We start from the raw sequence: 24,834 nt of genomic DNA on the forward strand, positions 1-24,834 counted from the left end.
TTTTAAAATCTGTAACTATGTATAAGAATAGCGAAACGAATGTTCTTAAGACCACCTTTAGCACATCTTATTTCGGCCAACCAGTATCATCCCGATTTACATTTGTAGTATTCATAGGTTGTGTAAAAGTAAAAATGCCTGTTTCATTCTTATTCTAGGATTCCAGAAGAATATCTCTTTAGATACAGATTAAATTAAACATATTAATAGGTGGCAATGCAAACTTGTGTAAACAAACTCGAAATCACCTTTAATTTAAAATGTAGAGGCATATAATTTACAGTCATGCCGAAAGTAGTTATGGCCTAACAGCTCCATGTTTGGTTTCCATGTGCAAAATGATTTTGTGAAGAAGAAAACATGTGAGACGTTTCTAGAAATTAGCAGGTCAAATTATGGATTGAAAATGCATGTCGTATGCACTTACCACATTCCATGCAGATTCAAACACACACATGCTGGAGCTTCATTGGTAAGTTGTTTCGATTGTATCATCATGGGCGACTTGTATCTCTTCTCGCTCATTTTCTTTCTGATGTAGTTATTTTTTCAGACCGCTATAATTTTTAACCTCCTGCCACACATGTAAATCTTTCTGCAATACATTATTGGGGAGCAACTCCAAGAAAGAGAATATCTTAGTTTAAGAAAACTTGAGGTGGTACTGGTATGTTCAGTCACAGGTATGACGTTAAAATGTTTAATATTTAAAGTATTGCTTGCAACGCCACCATCAACCAAGCACAAACTTTCTAGACAAATAGTAATATAATAATAATAATAACAACCTATGGCATGACAGCTAGTCAGTCAGGAGTTCATTCATCTGTGTGTGATCTGTGAGAAATATAATGTAGCTAGACAATTAAGAATTAAAGGAAACAATACATGCTGCAAGAAATGCCCATGGAAATGGTTGCTAAGGACATTAAAAAAGGGCATTTTCTCCCTTAAAGAAGGGCTAATTGAGTGATTTTTGAATTTTCTTGGCCTTTTGTGACAATTTCATGGGGGTCGTAATCGGGCATTTTTTGGATCAGGAGCTTCCTTCATGGAACATTTATCTCAGTGAGTGAATGGTGGGATTGGGGCTATATATATATTGGACTCTCGCACTTTCGACTGTACGCTCGCATGCTTGACCTTCTTACCACGTTGTGGGCACAATCATGTTATAGATGGGGTTCCTCAATGATCTTAATGATTTTGAAGATGCGTGCATGTTGTATTGGATGAAGGGAAACAAGTGTATAAGTTCGCTTGTGTGTGTATGTGCTCTAATATTTTACAAATATTCAACATATTATTGTCTATTTTCATAATAATAAACTGGGTACATATCGTCCGTTTCAAAATATTTAGATATTTCATATAAACAAATTAAATAGCTACACGTCTCGTGCGCTCGCCGATGTGGCTCTCTTATTTGAAAAGTTTTGAACATAAATTTACGTGTGTTCGGCCTCTTGTTTGCTTTCTTAATAATAAGCTCGGTAAGTAAAAACCGTTTCAAGTTAGTTAGTTGGATGTTTTCTGTAAATGGATTCAATAGGGACACTAAATTGCAAAAGCAATATTTATGTATTTTGTCATTTTCACAATTTAAAATGTAATTGAAAACTAATTGTTTTCAGTCATTCCCCTCGAATTCTACGTCTCCTCTGTAATAAATTATGAGGTTCATATTTTGAAATTCGAACAGTCTACCATAATTCACTTAGTAGTTTCCAGGGTGAAAATAAACTTTCTCTAAGTTCCCTAGCAACGTCTGTTTCCATGGTCAACAACAAGCAAGTTAAGCCAGTTAAGTTCTGAAGAATAGTTTGTCATTATACCTCCAAACATTTAGTTAAAACAAGCACGATGTAGATATTATCGCATTGAGTATACCAATATCTAATTGTACCTGGACTGAAACATCATCTTATGTAGATGTCAACCTTGTTTGAAGCTCCTTCTCAAAACCAAGAGTGTGTGTGATCTGTGAGATATAATGTAGCTCTCGCCGACGTGGTTTGCTCATTTGAAAAGTTTTCAACGTAATGTTGTGTGTGTTTGGGCTCTAATATGGTACAAATATTGTCTATTTCCTTAAAAATAAACTAAGTAAGTAATAACCGTTTCAAGCTTAGTTACTTGGATGTTTTGTATAAACGAATTCAATAGCGACACTAAATCGGAATAGCAATATTTTACATCTCTTGTCATTTTCGCATTTTTAAATTAAATCGAATTCCTACCTCTGCTTAGTAATAAATTCTGAAGCTTATATTTTGAAATTCGAAAAGTCTAGCATAATTCACTTACACTAGTTTTCGAGGTAAAAATAAACTTTCATTAAGTTCCCTAGCAACGTCAGTTTCCATGGTCAACAACAAGCACGGCAAGCTCTAAAGAATTGCTTGTCATTATACCTCTAAACATTTAGTTGAAACGAGCACGATGTAGATATTCTCGCCTTGAGTATACCAATATACATATATGTAATTGTATCTGGACCAGGCGCGGCTCGTGCATTATTTACCCGGGGGTTCACTGAAGTCATGTGACATATATTCAGTTTCCGCAAAATAAACTTCCTTCGCCTAACAAAAGGATGGGGGGCGGGCTTAAAAGATTTGTCCAGAATTTTTTTTTATCTGGGAGTATAAGGTTTTGTATTAGGGGTGTGCGAATAAATTTAGGGCTGAAACTACAATAAATTGTGCCTTTATGAAAAAAGTTGAGTTTTGTTGGAATGGACGTCCTCAAGTAGGGGCAAGTAATATATTTTTTCCTCAGGAGGAGCAAAAAACACTCCTTCAGTCTGAAGTTACTGCAACGCTTTTATAATAATTACCAAAAATTACTGTGACTGAAATTAAATTATATGCGTGTAATATATAATTTTTTGTTTACATTCAATTTCCATGGGGGGCTGCCCCCTTTTCCCCTTCCGGACGTCCATGCCGACTAATCAGAACTGGTCCTACATTTATTAAAGGGAAATGGCAACTAATGGCATGTGCATACTAGAAATCGAACCTGAGACCCTTTCATTGATACAAGATAGCTTTGTTCAAATTTGGGGCTGGTCGACCAGCACACGCTTTTTTTCAGTGGACAAGGAAGTTTGTTTAAGTTAATTATGTGCATTTCTATCGGTCATTTCTTACCTGCGCGGACAGCAACGCCTACACTGCATTAAATGACATAACCTAGGTAAAGTCCATCCCTCGCTTCACTCGCAGCTTCACTTAATACTTTCCAACAAGTATCCAAGCACTTCAAAAACTAACAGGCTTGAGACGATTGACACCGAGCGACAGCGAGTCACGTCTTCGCGCCATTCTTTCTCTTTCGCGAACCCGAAGTGTTTCCACCTTTAAGGAAAAACCTCTGAATGCATGCACGAGCTATTTTGGTAATGTATCTCCTTTATTTTAATTCATCGCATCTAATTCCAGCTTTTATTTGTTTCCACTCATCCATCTCTGCCACAATCTTGCATTTATTCCAAGAAGTTCGGTACAAAAATGATACAAAGAGAATATTGAATATGTAATGTGTGCGCTTCAAACTCGAACCACACACAGCAACACTGGAAGGGAGGAAGCAACGAGATCGGAGCCTTGTCCCGCGCCTTCTGCGAGAGAACGAACTGCGCATGACCGTTGGGTGGCACATAGGTTCTTCAAATCTCAACTTCCATGTATTTTGTCCTATACCCTCCTCGAGCTTCTGCTCCCGCACGAAGCTTTCACAATGGCAAGAGCTGTCCTGTGGGGGTTCAACTGAGGGTCTGTATCAGGGCGGCCGAATCGCGGTTTCTTCTTCTCAGCAAAAGAGTTCACCGTATTACGGGCACAAATACACGACTTATTGTGTAGAATTTTTAGCGAAATAATGTGAAAATGTAAAGACATTGTTTATTGTTCATTCTCGAGGTGATTATCGTATATTACTGGGGGTTCACTGATCCTGTGCGCTATAGGGCCAACCGCGCCTGATCTGGACTGAATCTTCTTATGTAGATGTCACCCTTGCTTAAGGCACTTTTCCAAAACCAGGAGTTCATTCATCTGTGTGTCATCTGTGAGAAATATAATGTAGCTAGACAATTGAGAATTAAAGGAAACAATGTGAGCAAAAAGAAAAGCCATGGAAACGGTTACTATGGACATGAAAAAAGGGCATTTTCACCCTGAAGAAAGGGCCAATTGAGCGATTTTTTATTTTCTCACCCTTTTGGGACGATTTCATGGGGGGTCGTAATGAGGCATTTTTTGCCTCCGGGGCTTCGTTCATTGAGAACATTTATGTCAGTGAGTCAGTGGTGAGATTGGGGCTTTATATAGTATATTGGATAAAAAAAATGTTATTTCAAGAAATTCCCATTTCACTGTCAGTATTGTGTGTGATTTACATCATACAATAATTCATCCATGATTGAGAACCAATGCACGGCAGCGATTCCCATTGCTGAGCGAATTCCTCAAAATAATAAAGATATAATTATTATGTTAATAAAATGTTTTAGAAAACCATGTTTTCAGTGTTACATATTGCTAGGTAAAATAAAATCAACTAAATTCAAAAATAAAGCAGCAGTATGCTATAATTTTTATACAACTAAAGTTATTTGTCTTACCTGGATAGTTGGGTACCGAGGATATGCATTTCTGAATAATGATGTAGAGATTCTCTTGTCCCTCCACATTTCATAAGATTCATTGAATACTTTGTTTTGAAGCAAGACTATAAGCTGAGATCTAAGGATGAGTCCACGGAACATACCAAATGACTTGCCATCATCCTGTAATTAAAAAATAATCTTCAATGAAAGAGTGTGTTTGAAAATGTAGAATGAGTATTCATAATTCAAGATATATATTTTAGGGAGCAAAATATGCAAAGAAACAACAACATTATTTCAAATAATTTTTCAGACCTATTCCAATGCCGATATTTAACACATTGTGATGTGCATGATTATCTAAAAGAATGGGATTCTAGCATGAAGTGGGAAACTACAGTGCCTTTTTCGGTAGAGTCACCCAGGAATGGCAGCTACCTTGGAGGAAAGTAAGAGTGCGTCTGCCGATATTTGGACCCAGAGCTGTACGCTGACTTGCTACTGGACGTGTCAGTGCTTTATTATCCAGACAGCTGTGTCCAGTTTGCACTTGTTTGTGAAGTGTTAAGGTGGTAACAAGTGTTTTACATTATTTTGTTTTAGTTTATGTATTACTGGTGCTTTCCTGCAGCCTAATAATACCACGCTATCCGTACAATGTGAAACAACACATTTTTATGCATGATTCTTACGTCCTTACGAATTGTTGTAGGGAAGTTAAAGTACGTTTCGCAGCAGAATTCCCAGACGTTGCTGTTTCACACAGAGACAGTGTTCGGATACTTGTGAACACATTTAGGTAATCACGTCTGTTCTTGATAAGCAAAGGGTAAAACGGAGTGTGCTTAATGAGAAGAAACGTTGAAGTACGATCAAAAATCCCTCCGATGCCTTTCACAAGAAACAGACATTTTCATGACATCTGTGTGGCAAGCTACCAAGCTTTCAAACCTCAAACCATACATTAGAAGAATTGAAAGAAAATATCAGGAGGGCAATTGAAGCAATTTTGGAAGAGGAACTGATACGTGTTAAGTAATGTAATAACTAAGTAAGCAAGAACTGTTAGATAATAGTGAAAATTTTCTTTAAAAATGCCGTAAATGTGTGGATGCAGGAGGACATCATTTCCAATACCTCATGTAATGACATACGTGCTCATTTTAATTGTAACTGTCAATGTAATTGTACGAGCTTCTTTCATTACATAGCTAGCAACTTCAGTTACACGGTTATTGCATTCTGAGTTTACATCTGAAACACGCTCAAAATGAATAGATTAAAAAAAAAACACAAAAGAGATTATTCAGTGTTAAAGAATGAATTAATGTAGTGCAACAAGTAACATACTTGTATGTTAATAGATTACGTACCATGGTAGCTCAGTCATTAGGGTGTCCGACTACCATGTCAGTGACCTGGATCCCTGGGATTTTTTCCACCTGTTTAAGCGGCTCCAGCACCCACCCAGCATCATATAAAGTGGGTACCTGGAGGAAGCTCTGGGGGGTAAAGGCAGCCAGGGGCATGGTGCTGAACACATCACCCCCTACCTTCGGCCATGATCAAGAAAGTGTGGAGGCCTAACTCCACCCCCCTATATGCCTTCCTGGCATGGTGCAATTCACAGGGGAGAACTTAACTTTTATTTTATGTTAATAGATTAAGTTCGCATTTCGTTTTTTACTTATTTCCATAAATCCTTGTGAAAAGGGCATGAAAAGCATCACACAGTTTACTTTTGCAAACAGTAAATAAACTAGAAGTTTATTAGTGTTTCTGTATTCTTAATTATTACAGGAGAGAATAGGGTGAAGAATGACAACATTTCTTTACAAGAAAAGATGTAATTGATGGTAAATGTATATCACAAAATTCTGTCCGTAAATCAGTATATATATATGTGAATATAGTGTATGTACATATTGCTATAATTTTCAGAATGCCCATTCGATATGCAATATGGTTGAATAATTACGGACTTTAAAAATTTGAAGTGTTTTGTTGTTACAATGCAAACTGTATGCAGAGCTCAATTCTGATTGGTTGTGCTACAGAACATGTTAAGAAAAAATTAATCAATTCCATCAGTGTGAGCTATGTTATGGCATTAAAATATTTTTCTTGTATGTATGCATTGCTTGCATTGTAGAATTATATTCCTGTAGTTTACGTTGTGAAACGTCACAACGAAAAACTATTTTCTTATGCTTGGAATAACCGTAAACTACAGGAATATAATTAAAATATTTTTTTCTCCTTATAAGGTAGTATTTCAAGTGTACCAGAATTGCAGTAAAAATGCCAAAGAAAATGCTTCCATCTAAAACAGGTCGAACGCTTGCTGATAACTGTACAAAGAGAACATTCACCTCAGTTGAAGCTGTCCATGGATCAACCACAGGGAAGCCATTGTGGATTTCGGACTTAAGAACATCAACTATCAGCCCAACTTCTTCCACGGTTCTGAACGTGACTACAGGGTGGCTCATGACATGGCTTGCATAGATTGTATTGGAGAGCGGAGGAGCTTGCCATGGTAAGAGTGGAACACCAGACAACTGGATGTGCATATCATAGATACCCTGCAACGGTAAAGAAATCTTTGTAATGAACATAAAATTAACATTTTATTTTACGATTTAATAACTACAATGAATTGAAACCAAACTGCAAATAAAATGTGGTGGAAGGAATTGGAAAGCTTAGAATTTCTGCATGCATTGACACTTCTACAATACACTGCAGTTACACCGACACCATATTTCATACACCTGGGAAAACTTTATTATTATTTTTTTTAATGTAGAACTTTCTTCTTTATGTACATACCACAAAGGCAGATAGGATGCATGGAGGTAAGACTCCATGCATTCTCAAACTCGGCCATAGCGAAGGTGATGTGATAAGCAACACACTCAGTCTATGATGTCTTGGGAAGGGAGGTTATCAGCACCATGCCCTCATTGGAAAGCAAATAATAGTGCAAGGAATATTGAAATTACAAAAGTGAAACAAGCTTGTAACAAAGTAGCAATTCAGAAATCTATCTGCATGCATGACGATCTACATATATCTGCAAGAAAATTCATGAGAAACTGACAAAAATACAGTGAAAGTGTGATTTACTCATATATATACGAGGTCCATCCGGAAATAACCCAACTTTCATTATAGCATGTCATTCTACTGATATTTGTGACACTGCATATTTTCAGTCTGCAAGCATTCAAGTGAAGAGTATTCCATGCTTCCATTGATTTTCTTAGGTCTGAAGCACACAACTGTTCACATTTGGAACTTTCAGTCTTTTTTCAGTTTCCAAGGATGAAATCCACCCTGAAAGGATGCCATTTCCAGATGATTACAAAATAAATTGGTACAGGACCAACACTGCACCTGTGGTCGAGAATGTTCTGTGGTTGACTTTCAATCTCTCAGAATCTGAGTATCAACCTGGCCATGAGTGTTCTTTGCAAGTGTCCCTTCGTTAATTTTATCTAATCACTACTCATTCTCATTGTTGTGATTAATCAAAAGTGGCAGAAACGTGACACAAATACAAAAACACAAAATACATACCAGAATGCATTCCAACAGTAGAAGAAATGCTGACAGAGATGTATTAACATTGAAATAGACTAATTTAAAGGGGATAAATTTGATTGAGCTGAATAACTTAAGTGAAACAATTTTGGAAAAAGTTCTGTTTCTTTTTGGCTGGCCTTATTTTACTTTGCTTTTCTGCACTTTTGGCTAATTGTTAAGATGAGGATGAATGGTGATAAGATGAGATAGACGAAGGGACAATGACAAACATATGAACACAACATGAGCCCCACAGAGGATTATGCTGGCTGATTCCAGACACCAGAGCCTCGTTAGTCTGCAAAATGCAGTCCAGGGTCTACTATGTGGAAGGGACATTTGGATGTCTTTGGAAAGGACCATCCCTTACACCCCATGTCATACATGGTATAACATGTAGCAGATTAACACATTGAATCCCGTGCTTGTGCTGAGAATCTTGAAGACCCCCCAGGAAAACTCCTATGGGCAGTCATGCACTTGACCAATGAGTTTACTTCAAATATCAAAAGAAACGGAACACTTATTTATTTACTTGTAATGAGTTATTTACTTGCACACCGCCTGTGTTTCATACTAAGAGTTAGTGGCGGCAATTATAGGGGGTGAGGGGGGGCAGTTGCAACCACTTTTTGCCACTTTGTCCTCGTTCTATGCTATACATTATGTACCAAAGAAAAGTAAATTGCTTTTGCTCCCCCTAGTTTTGGAACCCAAAACTACTGACTTTTTCATTATATGAAAAACAAGGACTCTGTTGAACATCTCTAGCACATGCAAGAATACACAGATTCTAATTGTTTCTTTTTTATTGTGTAGGCAAAGAAATTGCCTTTATTTTGATGTTTAACACATGTATAGTAAGACCAAAAAATAAATTGTTTGACATTGTTGAAAATCACATAAAATGCCCGGGTTTCTGAGTTATTGCCTATTTAAATACCCTGGGATTAAATGTGTTAAGTTAATTTTTAAATATGGCATCACAATCAAGCAACAACACATTATTTGACACATCATGGAACCAAAATGTTTGTTTTTGTTATAAATCACAATGTTTCTCGTCTATATGACAAAATTACCTCATTGAACAAGTCTCCCATCCACTTGGCCATAATCAATGCTATCATGAGCGGAAGACCAAATGTGATGTTACCAGTGGCTTCAATTAGAATAACTGTAAGGCTGATCGTCATGCGGACGACACCACCCAATTGTGCTGCAGCACCAATCAATGCGTACTTCCCTGGATCAACCCATTCCTGTAACAACAAATATGTTTCAATATTTAGCTCCAAAGAACACACATGTACAAGTAATTAGACATTGATTTTATCTGCTCAAATAGAATTAATTTGATGGTAGAAATTGACCAGATTGTAAATGGAAGTAGGTTTTCAACTAGATGTATAGACAGGATGGCCACTCCAGGACAATGATCAAATTTAAGTATAAATCCCGGTTTTGAAGATGAACTCTTCACAAATATAAGGCTACAACCAGATGTATTATGTATTACTGCCTCTCACCACCCACACACACACACACATATATATTAACAATATAAAGGGCCTGTGTGATTCCAATCTATCCAAAAATTCTAATTCAATTCAATGAAAGGGTACATATACTTTAAATATTTATTTTATTTCACATACTCAGGCTTGAATTACATGAACAAACACAAGTCACAAATATTATGAGATATACAAATCTACGAAAAATTCTTAATTGTATAAGAATTTCAATTCAAATTTAACTAATCAACTGCAAGATATCTTGCAATGATCTTCTATCTGTCAGATAGATTGTTCTGCAAAGGATTTTAAGTAATTGGATTGAGAGAAGTCAGTTTTATTTTCCTTCAATAAAAATGAAAGCCAAACTGTGAAAAACTTGCCTCAGAGCATTTATAAATATGTATAAATTCAATGGCATTTGGATTAATGATAGTTGCAATTTTTCATGTATAAGGGTAAAATTCACTCAGAATTCACGTATAATTCCTCGTGAGTTGCCAGCCTGATAGAGCAAACACAAACAAAAGAACCTTCAGCCAAAATCCTTCGTGCACCTTCCCCTTCATCCATTCAACTCCAGGCATAAGGAAGCATGCTCCACTCTGCCCCTTCCCTCCACATGGGAGTACGATACACAGGAGTTGCACATCTGTGCAGGTTCTTTTGCTTGTGGTTCCACTATGGAAAAGTTCATGTAAAGTTCACAAGAACTGCTAATAGATTACATTTGGAAAATACATTCTTATAACACTATATTGGTTGTTGTTTCATCCAGAAACACTAAAATATGCCTTACGATTTGGCACACATACTATGTATGAATTTTAGTGAAAAATGCAGGATTTGAACCTGCATCTCTGGCACACTGTGCCATTGATTTACCAAGCTGTATTTTTCACTAAGCTGAAGAAACTAGGCCACTGTCAACGTCATCAGTGTTTCAAAGGCAACACACCCCATTGCAGTAGCTCTGGCAGATAAAATTTTACGCAGGTAAAACAGTGACAACGAAAAATCAGGCGAATCCAAGGCTGGCTCATAGCTCAGTTGGTAGATAAATGGCATGGTAAGTCAAATACCCGGGTTCGTGTCCTGGTCGAGCCTGCATTTTTCAGTGAAATTTCTCATAGTGTCCTATAATAGTAAAAAAAATATAGAACTGATTTGGAAAAGTTTGTTCTTTTAATGTTCATATAGGGTAATATGGACTGGGCCTACATTTTGAAGTGGAAAGTTCCTCAATCAGGTATCAAACTCAGAGACTACGTTACCATTTGATTGACTGATTGATTTGCTTTATTTTACTTCAATTTTGTGCACTCTTGGTTAATTTGCAAAGATGGGGATGAGTGATGATGACATGATGAAACTGATGAATGGACACTCACAAACATCCATGCCCAGGCCAGGATTCGAACCCGGGACCTCTGGCATCGTAGCACAATGTGTTAACCACTCTGCCATTGGGGCCTGCAGACTAAGTTACCGCTATACCAGCACTGATTGGAGTAAGGTGATATAAAAAGACCTGATCTTATTATTATTATTATTTTGAAGGAAAAGGTACAGAGGAAGTTTATTAACAAGAATTTATACTCTGTCCCCGGAATCTGTGGAGTAAGGCCATGCATAGCAGCAGAGAAGGGAGGGCAGAGAAGGGGGGGGAATCAAGTGGGCAGAGTAAAGCAGTACACGCTTGTAACTGCAGTTGCTTTCCCTATCCACCTCTACACACAATCCCATTCCCTCTCACGTGTTCATTGGTAGAGCAGTCTCTCAGCACTACTTTTCTTTCACTAGCTCCAGAGATAGCAGGGACAGGGTATAGAGATGAACCAACTAGAAATTCTAATTCTCAGACAGGGGAGAGGTTTCAGCACATAACTTCAAAATCAAGTACTACTCCACATAATGCCTTATAAAAACGAGAGAAAGTCCAAAAAACAGTTTTCAGTTTTGTTTAAATAATCTCCTCTGAAGAGCTATATCGACATATATTGACTTTTAATCCATCCTTAGCAGTAAGTTGGAACCACGTATTATGACAGGTATTGTCATAATGCTCGACTATTTTGACGTAATTACTCTCATGCAGTAAGCATGATATAAAAATTTCATGTCCAGACAATATAAACATCTAAGTTGAGAGAATTCATGATAGGTGGGGCGCAGATGCAAATTGCAGACATCCCCGCTTGTGTTATTATGGGAAAATGCCAATAGATGGCATTGACCTTTATTTTTACATGTAAAACTGAGAATAATCAAGTTGTGTCTTACGTGGACTGTTATTTAAATATTAAAATGGGTTTCACTGTTAGTTAAACTGCATTGTTACATGTTTCGGTCTAAATTTGAATAATTCTTAGGTTTTGCAAAATTTATGCAGAAAAGTTTTGGGTTGGCATGTGCTCTGGGATATTTCGGGCAACTGTAGATGTTGCCAGGTTCCCCAAACTGCACACAACGATGATGTGTTTTAGTATACATCATATTACACTTATATACATTATGTAATAATTTTTAATAGATACTTATGTTCAAGGTATCCTCAACACACTCAACAAGCTTGTTATTAGGTTAGAAACAAACAGTGGTCTGCCAGTATGGCAACGGACAAAAATGTTGTACAAAAGAGGAGTTGGAAAGGAGAACGAGGTTCCCGCAAAAAGATGCCGAAGTAGGTGGATGTTTAGTTAACGCATGGAGGGAGAAAACCTTTGTGATTTGGTTTTGTGAGATGCCTGGACGTTCATGGCAGATGGACTTCATACTAAGAAGTAATGGAGAATATTGTCAAGTACACGTAAGTGATGGTATGACATCAGGACGGCAAGGAATCTGGGACATAAAGGTATGGATTTTCATTGTCCTGAACTTCCCCACCCGCGACATTGAGGTAAGTTGGAATTTTGCTTTTGGTGTTTTACGAGCTCATTAAAACGTTGACATTGAGTAGATCTACTTTGTTCACTACTAACAAAAATAGCATGCTAGCGTGTGAAGCGAAGAAAAGTGGATGGTCATCTCACTTACCTACGTGACTTGTTCGCGTTGGCGGGCAATACCATTACAGAAAAAGTTTAACCTTCTTTACAACAAAAACGTAACTTGGGTTTAAAGTATTCTGCGTACTTTGGAAAGTACATAATTCAGGATGTACACTGTTTGTATCCCAGTTCAGTTGTATAGGATTGAATAAATCTTGCGTTCCTATAGAGGTCAAGGTCACATGCCCTCATATCGAAATTATCACAGCTGGTGAAGTCGAGGGAAGAAATAAAGGGAAGTGAATCTTGAGTTGTGTATATACTCAAAGCTGAAATAATTTCAGTATATTCGCTGTTTAAAGAAGCAAGCTTCGTTACACAATCGTGTTACAAAGCACTAACCTGATATTTGTTTATGCAACCCATGATCATTGCAATTTAACGTTCATGTTGTTTTGTAATGCAACAGGTTCATGAGGCAGTGATGTCAATGAAAAACGTTCTCTTAGATGAAAATAATCAATTTAGTTTTCTTGAACTTTAGTATTGGTTGTTTTAGCCGGATCAATCAGAGTTTGTTTTCTGCATTTATAAAGAATAATATGGTTCATGCTGCATAATAATGGCAATTTTGTAGGAATTTATCATAATAAACATGTTCATAGTATTGAGAGTTGCATTTCACCCATGTGCGTGTACAAGGTTTGCCTAAGATTTTTTCTATTGGTATTGCTGAATTCATCTTTGTTATTTCCTTACAGGAGGGGAAATTCTGGATGTGTTTCAGTCAAATAAATTACCATAGTGCTGCATGTTTAACATGGTTGCAAATTAATTCAGGAACAAAAGGGAAAATTTATATATTCCATACTCACATTTTGTTTATTAAGACAGAACGATTGAAACTTTTTGCATGAACATCAGACATAATTGAACAATTTATCTATATCCACCCACCAGAAGCATATTTGTGAAGCATGTTATGTGAAAATATGGGTGAACTGACAGTCTGAAATGTTGTCTCAATTATACGAGGTTGATGCAAAATGTGTGAACTAGTATTGCAGGACAATAATACCAGTGAATTGGTGTCTTGCTATTTTCACATTCAAGAGGAATAAAAGTATAATTAATAAAGATAAATTCATTTGTAATCAAAATTGGATTTATTATCGTAGTAAACATCTTTTACAATCACAGTATTGCAACAGGTGATATTTCAGTTGGTAATTAATCTCTCCAACCAGCGCTTTCATCGCAACGAGGATGATACGCGAAAGCCATTCGGAACATGCATTTTTTTAAGTAGGCATTTTGGGAAGTAGTGATTTGGTATTAGGGACTTTCATGATGCCAGGGTGTAAAGGTTATCCTCACCTCTAGCATATTGTCATAGTATCTCAAATTTTCTTTTTAAGAGCCAGACATATTCCTAAGAATACATTATTTCCGCTCTCATGTAAATTTGAAAATTGGAGTTATGGGCCTCTTGTTCTCACATGACAATAAACTAATATCTTGAAAAGCAATGATAGGCACCCATGCTAAATCAATCAGTCATACGTCAGACAGAAATACTAGGGTGGATGACACAAACTTTTACCTTCAAGGTCATATTGTGACCCAAAAAGGTAAAATCACAAAGTTATCCAAACATAGTCATGTAATGCCTCAAAAGAAAGGTATGGACGAGACAAACAGTTTGGTACTATTTTAGGACAGAATATCGATCTCAGAAGTAGGCCTAGTTCCAATTTGAGAGGGTTATTCAAAATGATTATCAGAATTTCTATATTTTTTTTTTGTGAGCAGGTCATGAAACATTCGGCATTTATAACCACACCAATTGATGGAGACACTCTCAAAGTTTCCTTTCATAATATACAGTGTCCTGTAGTTATGCATTTGGTCGCTAGGAGGTGGGTCATGGCTCTGATAAGATGTTTTTTGTGCTTTGGTTTCATTATAATCAGCAAGTTGTCGTTGTCCAATGACATATTCCATTCGCCGGTGATGCACACAGTTTCAGAACACAGGGTGCCTGCATAGTGGAAAAACCAGAAGCACAAGTGGAGGTTTTCCAACGGAGTCCTAGAAAATCAAAGGGAACTCGGCAAACCAAAGCAACTAAAAATGAAGTCATAGTGCCTATGCTGCTTCGAGGATTACAATTGAAAAAAAAAGGCTTTCAGAGAAGGGCGTTGGTTAATGGTAACTGACTATGCACGAGATTAAAATCTTCCTTCCGTGCAGTGCATTGGGTAGTGTACTCGGCTCCTGCCACTTCAAGAGGGCATTGGTCTCTCTATCCTTTCACATGCGTATTGGGGACTATGCATGTCTTTCTCCCTATTGCAGTGTGTGGGCAGTGGGTGGTTGCAGGAAGATTATCATCACCTCAACCTCATAGAATGTTAAAACCTTTCATGCATGTTTAAGGGTAGGTAATATTGTCTTGCGAACAGTTCTCTTGAATGTAATGCCTGGCAGAGTGGGCAGCATCAATCAGGGCTCCAGCTTCGAACCCTGGTCAAGGCATGTATGTATCTTTGTGTTTGTCCTGTTCATTGTTCATCCTCATCATCTTGATTAGACCATGAGGTAGATAAATGACATAAAATAAAATAGAATTTTATGGAAACAGCTGGATAAACAATATATTAGTTTCGATGCCCGTTGCAATCAAGGGGTCCAAAGTTTGATACTCGGTGGAGGCACAAAGTGATTCGTATTCCAGTTTAAACAGAAGGTCCAGTCTCGATTACCCTATCTGTGCATAAAGTGGACTTAAAACAAGAACTCAAATTTTTGAAGGAAAAAAAACTGTGAAGTATAGTTCAATATTTTCTGAACGCTTTGGTTTCTTTGTTGAATTTTGTAGTTTTATTTGTCTATAGACCAACAGTGGTTGCTAATTCAAAGATATATTTCCATCATTTAAAAAAAAAAAAAAAAAAAAAAAACCTTGAGTGTATGTGTGTCGAATAAAGTTGTTTATTAGCATCTTTCAAGTTTTGGGAATTACAGCTGTTCACTTACAATACAGAGGTGTGGCATGCATGTAACCGGTGTTACCGCAGGTATAGTCAAACCCAGATATTTCTGCCGCGATCGGCGCAGTAGAATGGGAGAACCAGTGTTGCTAATCTGTTCAATAGAAAAATCGCTACAGTGCGCCGAGGCACAGCTGTTCGTAGAACAAGGAAATTAGAGAAGTCAGCTCTATCTAACGTTGAGTTTTAAACGCCATGCATTATAACTAGGGTTACCAGATCGCTATAAGGGAAATGGAGGACATGCTGTCCCAAAATGTAGGACATTAAGTCAAAATGTAGGACACAAAACATTCTCAATAAATAATAAATATTTCTATAGAACACGTTAGAAAGTAACTGAAAAATGACACTTTTCAGTTCTAAAAAATATTTTTCTATGAATATTTAAATGCAAAATTTCAAAACTTGCAATTATAATAAACAATGCAACTCTTACAACATACTTCTCAGAGGAGTCAATTTTTCTCAAAATTTCAGGTTTAGTCAAAATATATTTATGTTAGAGTGGACAGTCGAACTCTCTGAAATTATAGGTACCAGTACCAAACATTTTACAGACTTTATGAAAAAATAATTTCTCTCATGAGTCTGTTGTGCTGATGGTAATGAAAGTACTCTCTCAACATTTGCATTACGCCCTGCAATGGCAAACAAATATTCGGCAATTACCGTAATTTGAAATTGTTCCAGAAGTTTTATTTAATTTAATGAACACCCCTTCCAAAGGGCCAGTTAAGATGAAAACTTATGCTATATTTAAGAAGAGAATTAGACATGCTCTATCTATTAATGCATCCTGAATTGTTTTTGGAGATTAGCGAGGCTTTGGCATCTGGACTCACAGCCAGTATAATCTTATGTGCGGCTTGTGTGTCTATATATTTGTGATTGTCCCATCATTCAAGTTATCTTACCACCATTTATCATCCTTGCGATTAGCCAAAGGGACAGAAAAAGTTAAGTAAAATAAACTGAATCAACCAGCCTGACAACTTGCAAACATGTTAAACAGCGACAATTGGACCACAAACACTCCTCCTTAAGCAGTATTATTGCCTCTGTGATGGCCGACAGTCGGCTACCTTTGTTGTACATTTACAAACGATGCTGGCTTCTGCAACAAGAATAAGAAGTACATATATTGCCACCAGACGTGGCAATTGCCGTGCGGTTTTTTTCTTTTGTTATGAACTTGTCACCCATCAAACATGCCAATTTTAACACACACACACGCACACACACACACACACAAAAACATGCACCGCATAAGCAGCAAAAATAACAGCTTCCATCATACAATTCCTACAAGAACACGTGCTGGTGCCGGAGACGAGGGTTGAAATGCTCATGCATCCACATAATTTATTTCTTTTGAGCAATTCTAAAGTGATGAAATATGAACAATAGTACTGGAGGCATTATGGAATTTAACGTTCAGTAACCAAACACATGCACTTTCACTTACACACACACAATACACACACACAATGTCAAACCAGTCAAATACTTAAAATAAAAATATGATGTTTACAATCCAACAAAACTCACCGTCATTTTGCCTTTCTCCTTCCGTAACAGAAATAGTGCTTCATATTTACATTTGGCAACACTAGTCACTAGCTAGCCAATGAATATGCACTGCATAAAAGAAGCAACCACTACGCCATGCTATATTGCCACATTACCGTCCCTGCCGAACGGTGTGAACCGCGAGCTGGAGCGCTATTCAATTGTTTTCAATGATGTTTGCGCGAGTGTGTTCAGGAATTGAATGATAATATGGCAACAATGGTGAAGGTTGGCGAGCAGGGTAGAACACGTGATGCTAAGAGAGAGGGAGACGAAACGAAAATTGGTATTTGCACAATGGCAAAGATATGTGTGTTGCACTCTAACAGCAAAATGTGAAGAATTAAAAAGTTGTTTCAATAAAATAACACCATTGTTAAATACGTTAACCAATAGCGTTGCCGTCGAGTAGATATTGCAGGACATTTTTTCTGCAGCTGACAGAAGCGAAGAGGGAGGCTGTTCCGCTACCCTGAAGAGGCAACATGGGAGAAGAGGGTGCCAATGCAAGGAAAGAGCGGGGAAGGGCTTTGGAGCATAGTGTACTATGGGGTTATTCATATGCCTGTTAAGGGGCCCTGTTGCCCTTCAGACCTACCGGATCAGCCAGTGTTGTCACATCGAATTGGCAGAGAAGAGCTAAATCCAGCCTAAAATAGGAATACCATTTCTGTGAAGCAACTAGAGGTAGACTGTAGAACCAAGGCTGGATTGAACTACAACTGAGACGGTTAGGTACTAAACAAAAATATAGTTCCTTGGTGCGATTCGTGATTTTGACAAACCTTGCTCCAAAAAATTAAGTTGGCAACAGTAGTACGGACAGCTGGAGTTCCCTTCCACATGCTGGAGGAGCATAATTATGTTGTCTGCTTGCCGCACATATGTCAAACTGACCTGAGAAATGTGTGGTTCTTCTTCTTCCCCATTCTATCTCATTTACAAAGAAATAACTGAATAATTGAAAAGGCTCTACCACTATTCATTGGATTTTTGTGGTAACTGTCTCATGAGTGGCAGTTTTTGCTACGAGTGTTTGTACCTAAATTACTGAGTGGATTACAAAAAAAAAAAAATGAAATTAACAACAATCTAGATCGAAAGCATGTTTTTTGGGGGGGAGGGGTAACGTCTACCAGAATAAATGTTGTACTGATGGCCAGTAATACTTTTGAAAAAGTCACGCCACGCCACTGTTACAATAGCATAATAAAATCCGAACTTTCATATCAAAGTTCAGTATTGACATATCGTTACTTGTTCTTTTTAATATATGTACAATTATCTCCAGGATCGTACATAGCATACGGCCCAGACTACATGAAACACAAGTTATTTTTTTCTGAGTACGCTTTAAAAAACTTTCAATCCATAGAATGTTAATAGCAAGCACCAATGCTAAACCAATTGGCCACGGGTCTGGCAGAAATATTGGAATGGAGTTTGACCTATATGTAATACATCTGAGATCGATATTCTGACCTAAAAATAGTACCAGACTGTTTGTCTTCTTCACACCTTTCATTTGAAATATCACATGACTATGTTTGGATGACTTTGTGATTTGACCTCTTTGGGTCACAACATGACATTGAAATGACCTTGAATGTCAAGATTTTTACTGGCATCCACTCTAGTATTTCTGTCTGACCTATGACTGATTGATTTATCATAGGTGCGAAACATTAACATTCCATGCAGGTAAAAGATATGAATCAAATTTTGTCTTGTTCAGTGCAGCAGCATATAAGATGACGTACCGTATTTGCCAGGATGTAAGATCCTCTTTTTCCTGAAAAACAGGGTGTCTCTTATATGCAGATACTCAGTTTTTGATTACCTTCACTTTTGGAAATTTTCTCTGTTCCAAGTTAGATGATTTCTTCCTAGCTGTATAATGTCTGGGTTTTGACAAAGAAGATTAAAATGTATTCTTTCCTAGTTACATTATATAAGTTACTTGTTGAAACTAAACCTACATAGGATTTTATATTTGAAATATTCAGTGATAAAGCTTTTTCATTAAAAATGTGTACAAAAATGGAATGCATATAATATGCCAGCAAATACGGTATGTTTTAGTAAATAGATCGTGCGCTGCACTCATTGTGCTCCCTGAAATGGGTCCATTTTATTCTTAACCGAACCAAGACACTACAGTCTATGACACACAGCACAGCAAATACTTACTGCATCTGGAAACAAGGCTTCCATCCCCATTCCAACCAATCTTCCCCAAGCTGCCCCGGTCAGCAAAGAAGGAATGAACAACCCACTGGAAACACTCAAGCCATACGTCCAGCAGGCCAGAAGAAAATAAATGGCGAAGAAGATGCCTACGGACACTGGGTTGTGAGATCCTACATTCACAAGGAAATCAATCAATAAATACATGCAAACAATCAAAGTTTCATGCTACGGAAGTCAAATATCATAACTAGGGTGCAGATTTATAGGCACTAAAACCCTCTTCAATAGGCAGGCAAATAGGCACCAAAAGTTATGAAAATCGCACTGAAAAAGGCACTTAAAAAGGCATCCTAAAATAAAAAATGCACTAAAGTTGGCTATAAACTCAGTCTTTAGAAACTGCCACTCTTTTGGGAACCTTTATTTTATAGGTTTCTTATTTTACATTGCTTTTCTGTCATTTTTGCCTAATCGTGACAACGAGGACGGAGGACGATGAAATGAAATTGATGAAAGGACATAACAAGACACACCCTTGTCCAGCTCAGGAATTGCATGTGGAACCTTTATTGTACTGACTGACTCACACAAGCTTTCAGATGGAAAAAAGAAGGGGTGCGTTGGCGTCATTTTGTCCAGGTATAAGTCACCAACCAGTTATCCAGTTTGCTTACCCTGCTTAAGGGACATTTAAAATTTCAAACCCTCAAATCTGGCAAAAATCCAATTTCAGTCAGTTCAACATAAACAAAGACTTATCTTTCTCAATGCAGGGACAACCAAGGGTGCATAAAAAAGCTGAAATGTGCAAAGATTGCAGAATAGGCATATTAGGCAAAATAGGCATTCATAGGCACTAGAAAAATGCATTTTTAGATTAGAAACACCATGAAACGAACTTAAAACATTAAAGCCTATGTTTTACTACAAAGGAATAAAAAAGGCAAATAGGCAAAAATCTGCACCCTAATCAAAAACACTGTTAAAGCTTTAACCTCTAGCAGACAAGTGGTGGCCATGTTTACCATCAGAAAGTACGAGTATCTACCTATATTACCGCCTCCACGTTGTAGCAATTAAGGCATCATTTTTTTTTCAAAACTACACAATATTTGTTCATTTGTATATACATGAAGGAATGGCATACTCAAATCACAAAACAATATATTTATTTTTACTATTATAAACAAAAGCAGTTTGAAAATTTAGATTTTCTTCATGAGTATTATGGGATACAATTTATAAAATTACTCTTATATCACTACTTTTTGCTGATGTACTTTGGTCTATTGTGGTGGCCGCAGGGGCATGACAAACATGAATTTTTGGGTGAAATTTTGATTTTCTTCTTCTTCCTCCTTTAACTTTCATTATTGGAAGGTATGATGTATAAAAGCCCTGTCATTACAAAAAAAATCATCTCACTATGACAATTAGTTCTTGAGCCACAATTTTTTTTTGTACTTTGCGGCAAGTTTGAAGAGTGCACGCCTGCTCATCCGCTAAAGGTTAAAATAGAATTCATCAAATATTTTGACAAATTTTACATATCACCAATATTAAGATTAGAGTTGTAAAGTGATAATTTACTGAAGGAAAGATATATATATTTCCTCCAATGTGTGTTTTGAAGTTCCATGTGATTTTATAATTCTTTCGATATTATTATTTTCTAGTCCTCCCACATTCCATTTGCTCAACATTGTGTGGAAAGTCCATTCACCACATACATTGATGAAGAGACATTTCTCATTCTCACGATTAGCCAAAGTAGCAGAAAACACATTAAATCTATAAACAAATCAATCAAAAGATGCATTTCTCATCAATACATTTAAAACCAAACATTACATACAACATCTGATGCACAAACACTTTAAAACTTTACACTACTGTATACATGGCTAGCGCTATCTACTAGGAATGGCCACAAAATTTCAAATTATCCAATATCAATTTCGGATACAATGGATAATCCAAATATCTGAATATCTGGATAATCCAAATAACTGAATAGCACACATTTGATGAAATATTTGTAAAAAAAATTGTGCAGTGAAATATGAACATGATAAATAATAGAATACGTGGATAGACCATAAAATGAATAACCAATAAAACTGTCCAGATAATGCACACATTCAGATATCCAGATATGGGCTATTTGAAATCCAGATAATCTGGATAATAATATATTTACCCAATATCTGGATATTTGAAATCCAGATAGAAAATTATCCAAGCTGGATAATATCTTATCCAGATTAGGCCATCCCTACTATCTACCTTCAAACTGGGCAGCTAATTCATACTGAACAAGCTATGACAGGGGGTCTACTAAATGTCTGTTTTTAAATTCCAGGTTTGTCCAGGTCTATTTATATTATTTTCCAGGTCTATATTTTTTAAAACAATTTGTTATTGTTAATAACCCCTACCAGAAGGCCAGTTGAGAAAAATTTGCAGTAACTAACAAAAGCAAGCTGAGTTCTCACCTTTAACTGCCGTGTAATTCATATTCATTGGTAGTACAAGGTAACCAAAAAAGTTGTCGTGCGCTCACAGAGAGGAAACAGAATGATGCACGTGCCTGCCAAGCGATCAGGAGTTAGTCTGACCATCGACTGTCAGTAATACAGGCACGTTGCGCACACACAGCAGTCATAGCTCGTCCAATGTCGAAGAGAAATGGAGGTATCGAGGCAGCTTCTTCGCGTGCATTTGTTGTATGACTTTAAAGTGGGCCTGTCAGCTGCCACATCAAGTCGCCGCATTTGCCAGGCATTTGGGGATAATGCCAGAACGAACGCACTGCCAGGCATTGGTTCCAGAAATTCAATTCGGGAGATGTGAGCCTTTTGGATGAACCTTGCAGTGGACGACCACATATGTTGGATGACGAGGCTCTGAAAGCAGCCATCGAGGAGGACAGTGGTCTAACGTGTGATGAACTTGCAGAAAGGTTCCATATTTCTGCTGAAACAGTCAGACTGCACCTGCATGGGATAGGAAAGTCATACAAGTTAAGCAAGTGGGTACCCCACACATTGTCGGCAGCCAACAAGGAACAACGAGTGACAGCCTGTTTGTCCTTGCTCACTTGGCACCTGAACACACCAATATTTGATCGCTTGATCACTGGTGACGAAAATTGGGTCCTCTATGACACTCCCAAGCGCACCAGACATTGGTTGTCGCCACGTGACCCTGTTCCTCACACCTCAAGACCACCTCTGCACCCACAAAGGTTATGCTCTCTGTATGGTTGAATTGTCGGCAAGTGGTGCATTACGAGCACCTTCCACCTGGTCAGACCATCACTGCTGACCTCTACTCTCAGCAGTTGCAAAGGGTGCACCATGCATTGCGGCAGAAAGAGCCGGCATTCCTGAATCGCAAGGGTGCACTGTTCCTGCACGACAATGCCAAGCCACATGTGGCAAACAGGACACGGGAGACCCTTCAGCAACTTGGCTGGAAGACACTGTGCCATCCACCATATTCACCAAACCTTGCACCCACAGATTACCACCTGTTTCATTCCCTCAACAACCACCTCCGTGGGAGATCCTTCGTAAATGAGGGAGACCTGCGGAACGCATTCACAGACTTCTTTGCATCCAAGCCCGCCGAGTTTTATCACCAGGGTATTGTGCAGCTGCAGGAACGTTGGCAAAAGGTGTTGGATTCTGATAGAGATTACTTCGAAAAAACCTAAAGATACGTACCGTCCACTGTATTGCTCTTTGTTTATCACTGCTCTAGAACGGCAAGAACTTTTTTGGTTACCTTGTAGTATATCTTTTACAATTTGTTTTTATTACAAAAGTTCTAAAAATTATTAATTTAAACTCTAAGCATATGTTAATTTATATAATTACATGTTACTGCATATTCATCTTGGATGGGGAATGGTCAGTTACTTTATTTTTACAAAATTTACTCATACTCATACATACTTGGCCATACCCAGGACCAAGCTTTTGCTGACTTTCTCAAAAATTAAGGAATAAATCCCTTGAATCGCAGCATTCCCCCAAAAATTCAAGAGCAGGCAGTGACAGGCTCTGCTCAGGTATCCCCGTGTTCGCCATCCACATACTCACAAAACATAAGTCCCTAAGTGAAGTGGACATATGTAGTGTAAAGGTAATTTTGAGAAAAATCCAGGTTTATGGTTAAATTCCAGGCCTTTTCCAGGCTATCTAGGTACAAACATAGATTCCAGGTTTTCTAGGTCAGTAGACACCCTGTATGAACAAGTTGTGACTCATACTGAACAAGCTATGAATAGAATAGAAATAGAATATGACATGCCGAAGAGTTGATTTACCTAACAGAAATGTGAAAATTATGAAGCTAGAAGGTGATTTGACTGAGCAGCCAGCAAATGACTGGCATGAAATGCAAGAGGTTCCCAGTAACCACTTGGACAGAAAATGCAAAGGAGTCAACACACTGAGTGCATAAATTAATAAATGAACAACAGACTCTGATTCCCAAGTTAAGTTTTAACTGCTTTTACCATTATATTGTGTAAGTGAAGTAGAAGATGCCGCTATTAAGAAGTTGAAATCCAAATCAACCACCGGCTCCGACAACATACCACAATATATAGTAAAAGAATGTTGCAATATTAATTACAATTTTACTTTTTTTGCTTAGTATGATACGTTTTCTTCAATTACGACGTTTCGAGAGATAACTTTTCTCTTCTTCAGGTTTCGGTGTTATAAGCAATTCATAAAGTCATAGCTTCGTCAAAATATTTATTCTATAGTCAACAGGATCAAGGGTTAGGTGAAATGTAAATGGGGAAAAAATATAGGAAGATCGATTACACACTGACAATTTACATGCTTTAAAGCCATCGTTTTCCAAAGTTAAATCCTATTATACAAACTTATTTGTCTTCTGTTCATCATTTCCCCTCCCTCCCCTCCTGATTACGTCATATCCAGTTCAAAATCTTCCTCTTTCGAAGCCTCGCACAAAACGTCTGGGGTGATGTGGATAAAGACTCCCAAAACGGGTTTGTCAGAACATATTCTTGAAGAAGGCCATGTAATCGTGGAGCATAGAGTTTTAAGGGAGGAGAGTAAATTAGGAGGAAGGAACGTGTATGAAGGATCATATATTCTTAAAGAAAGAGAGAACAAATTAAATAGGGACGATGGGAATATACATGAAGTATGGACAGGAATGTTTAAAAAATGGGAAAAAAAAGAATATAAGAGCCTCGAATTCCACGTCACCTCAGAAGTTTTGCGCGAGGCTTCGAAAGAGGAAGATTTTGAACTAGATAT

At 37.5% G+C, this 24,834-nt stretch overlaps 1 protein-coding gene across 1 annotated transcript in view; it reads right to left on the reverse strand.

Moving 5' to 3' along the window:
- ClC-b (chloride channel protein 7) overlaps positions 1-24,834 on the reverse strand; it is a 70,549-nt gene that overhangs the window by 20,714 nt on the left and 25,001 nt on the right. The window contains exons 10-13 of the mRNA XM_083125407.1: positions 19,529-19,698; positions 9,286-9,465; positions 6,988-7,200; positions 4,631-4,795 (exon numbers count right to left, since the gene is read on the reverse strand). Of these exons, the coding sequence (XP_082981533.1) occupies positions 4,631-4,795; positions 6,988-7,200; positions 9,286-9,465; positions 19,529-19,698 (728 nt within the window). The remainder of the gene's footprint in view (positions 1-4,630; positions 4,796-6,987; positions 7,201-9,285; positions 9,466-19,528; positions 19,699-24,834) is intronic.

This window comes from Lepisma saccharinum, chromosome 7 (genome assembly GCF_977018435.1).
Source record: "Lepisma saccharinum chromosome 7, izLepSacc3.1, whole genome shotgun sequence".
In the NCBI taxonomy this organism is placed as follows: Eukaryota; Metazoa; Arthropoda; class Insecta; order Zygentoma; family Lepismatidae; genus Lepisma; species Lepisma saccharinum.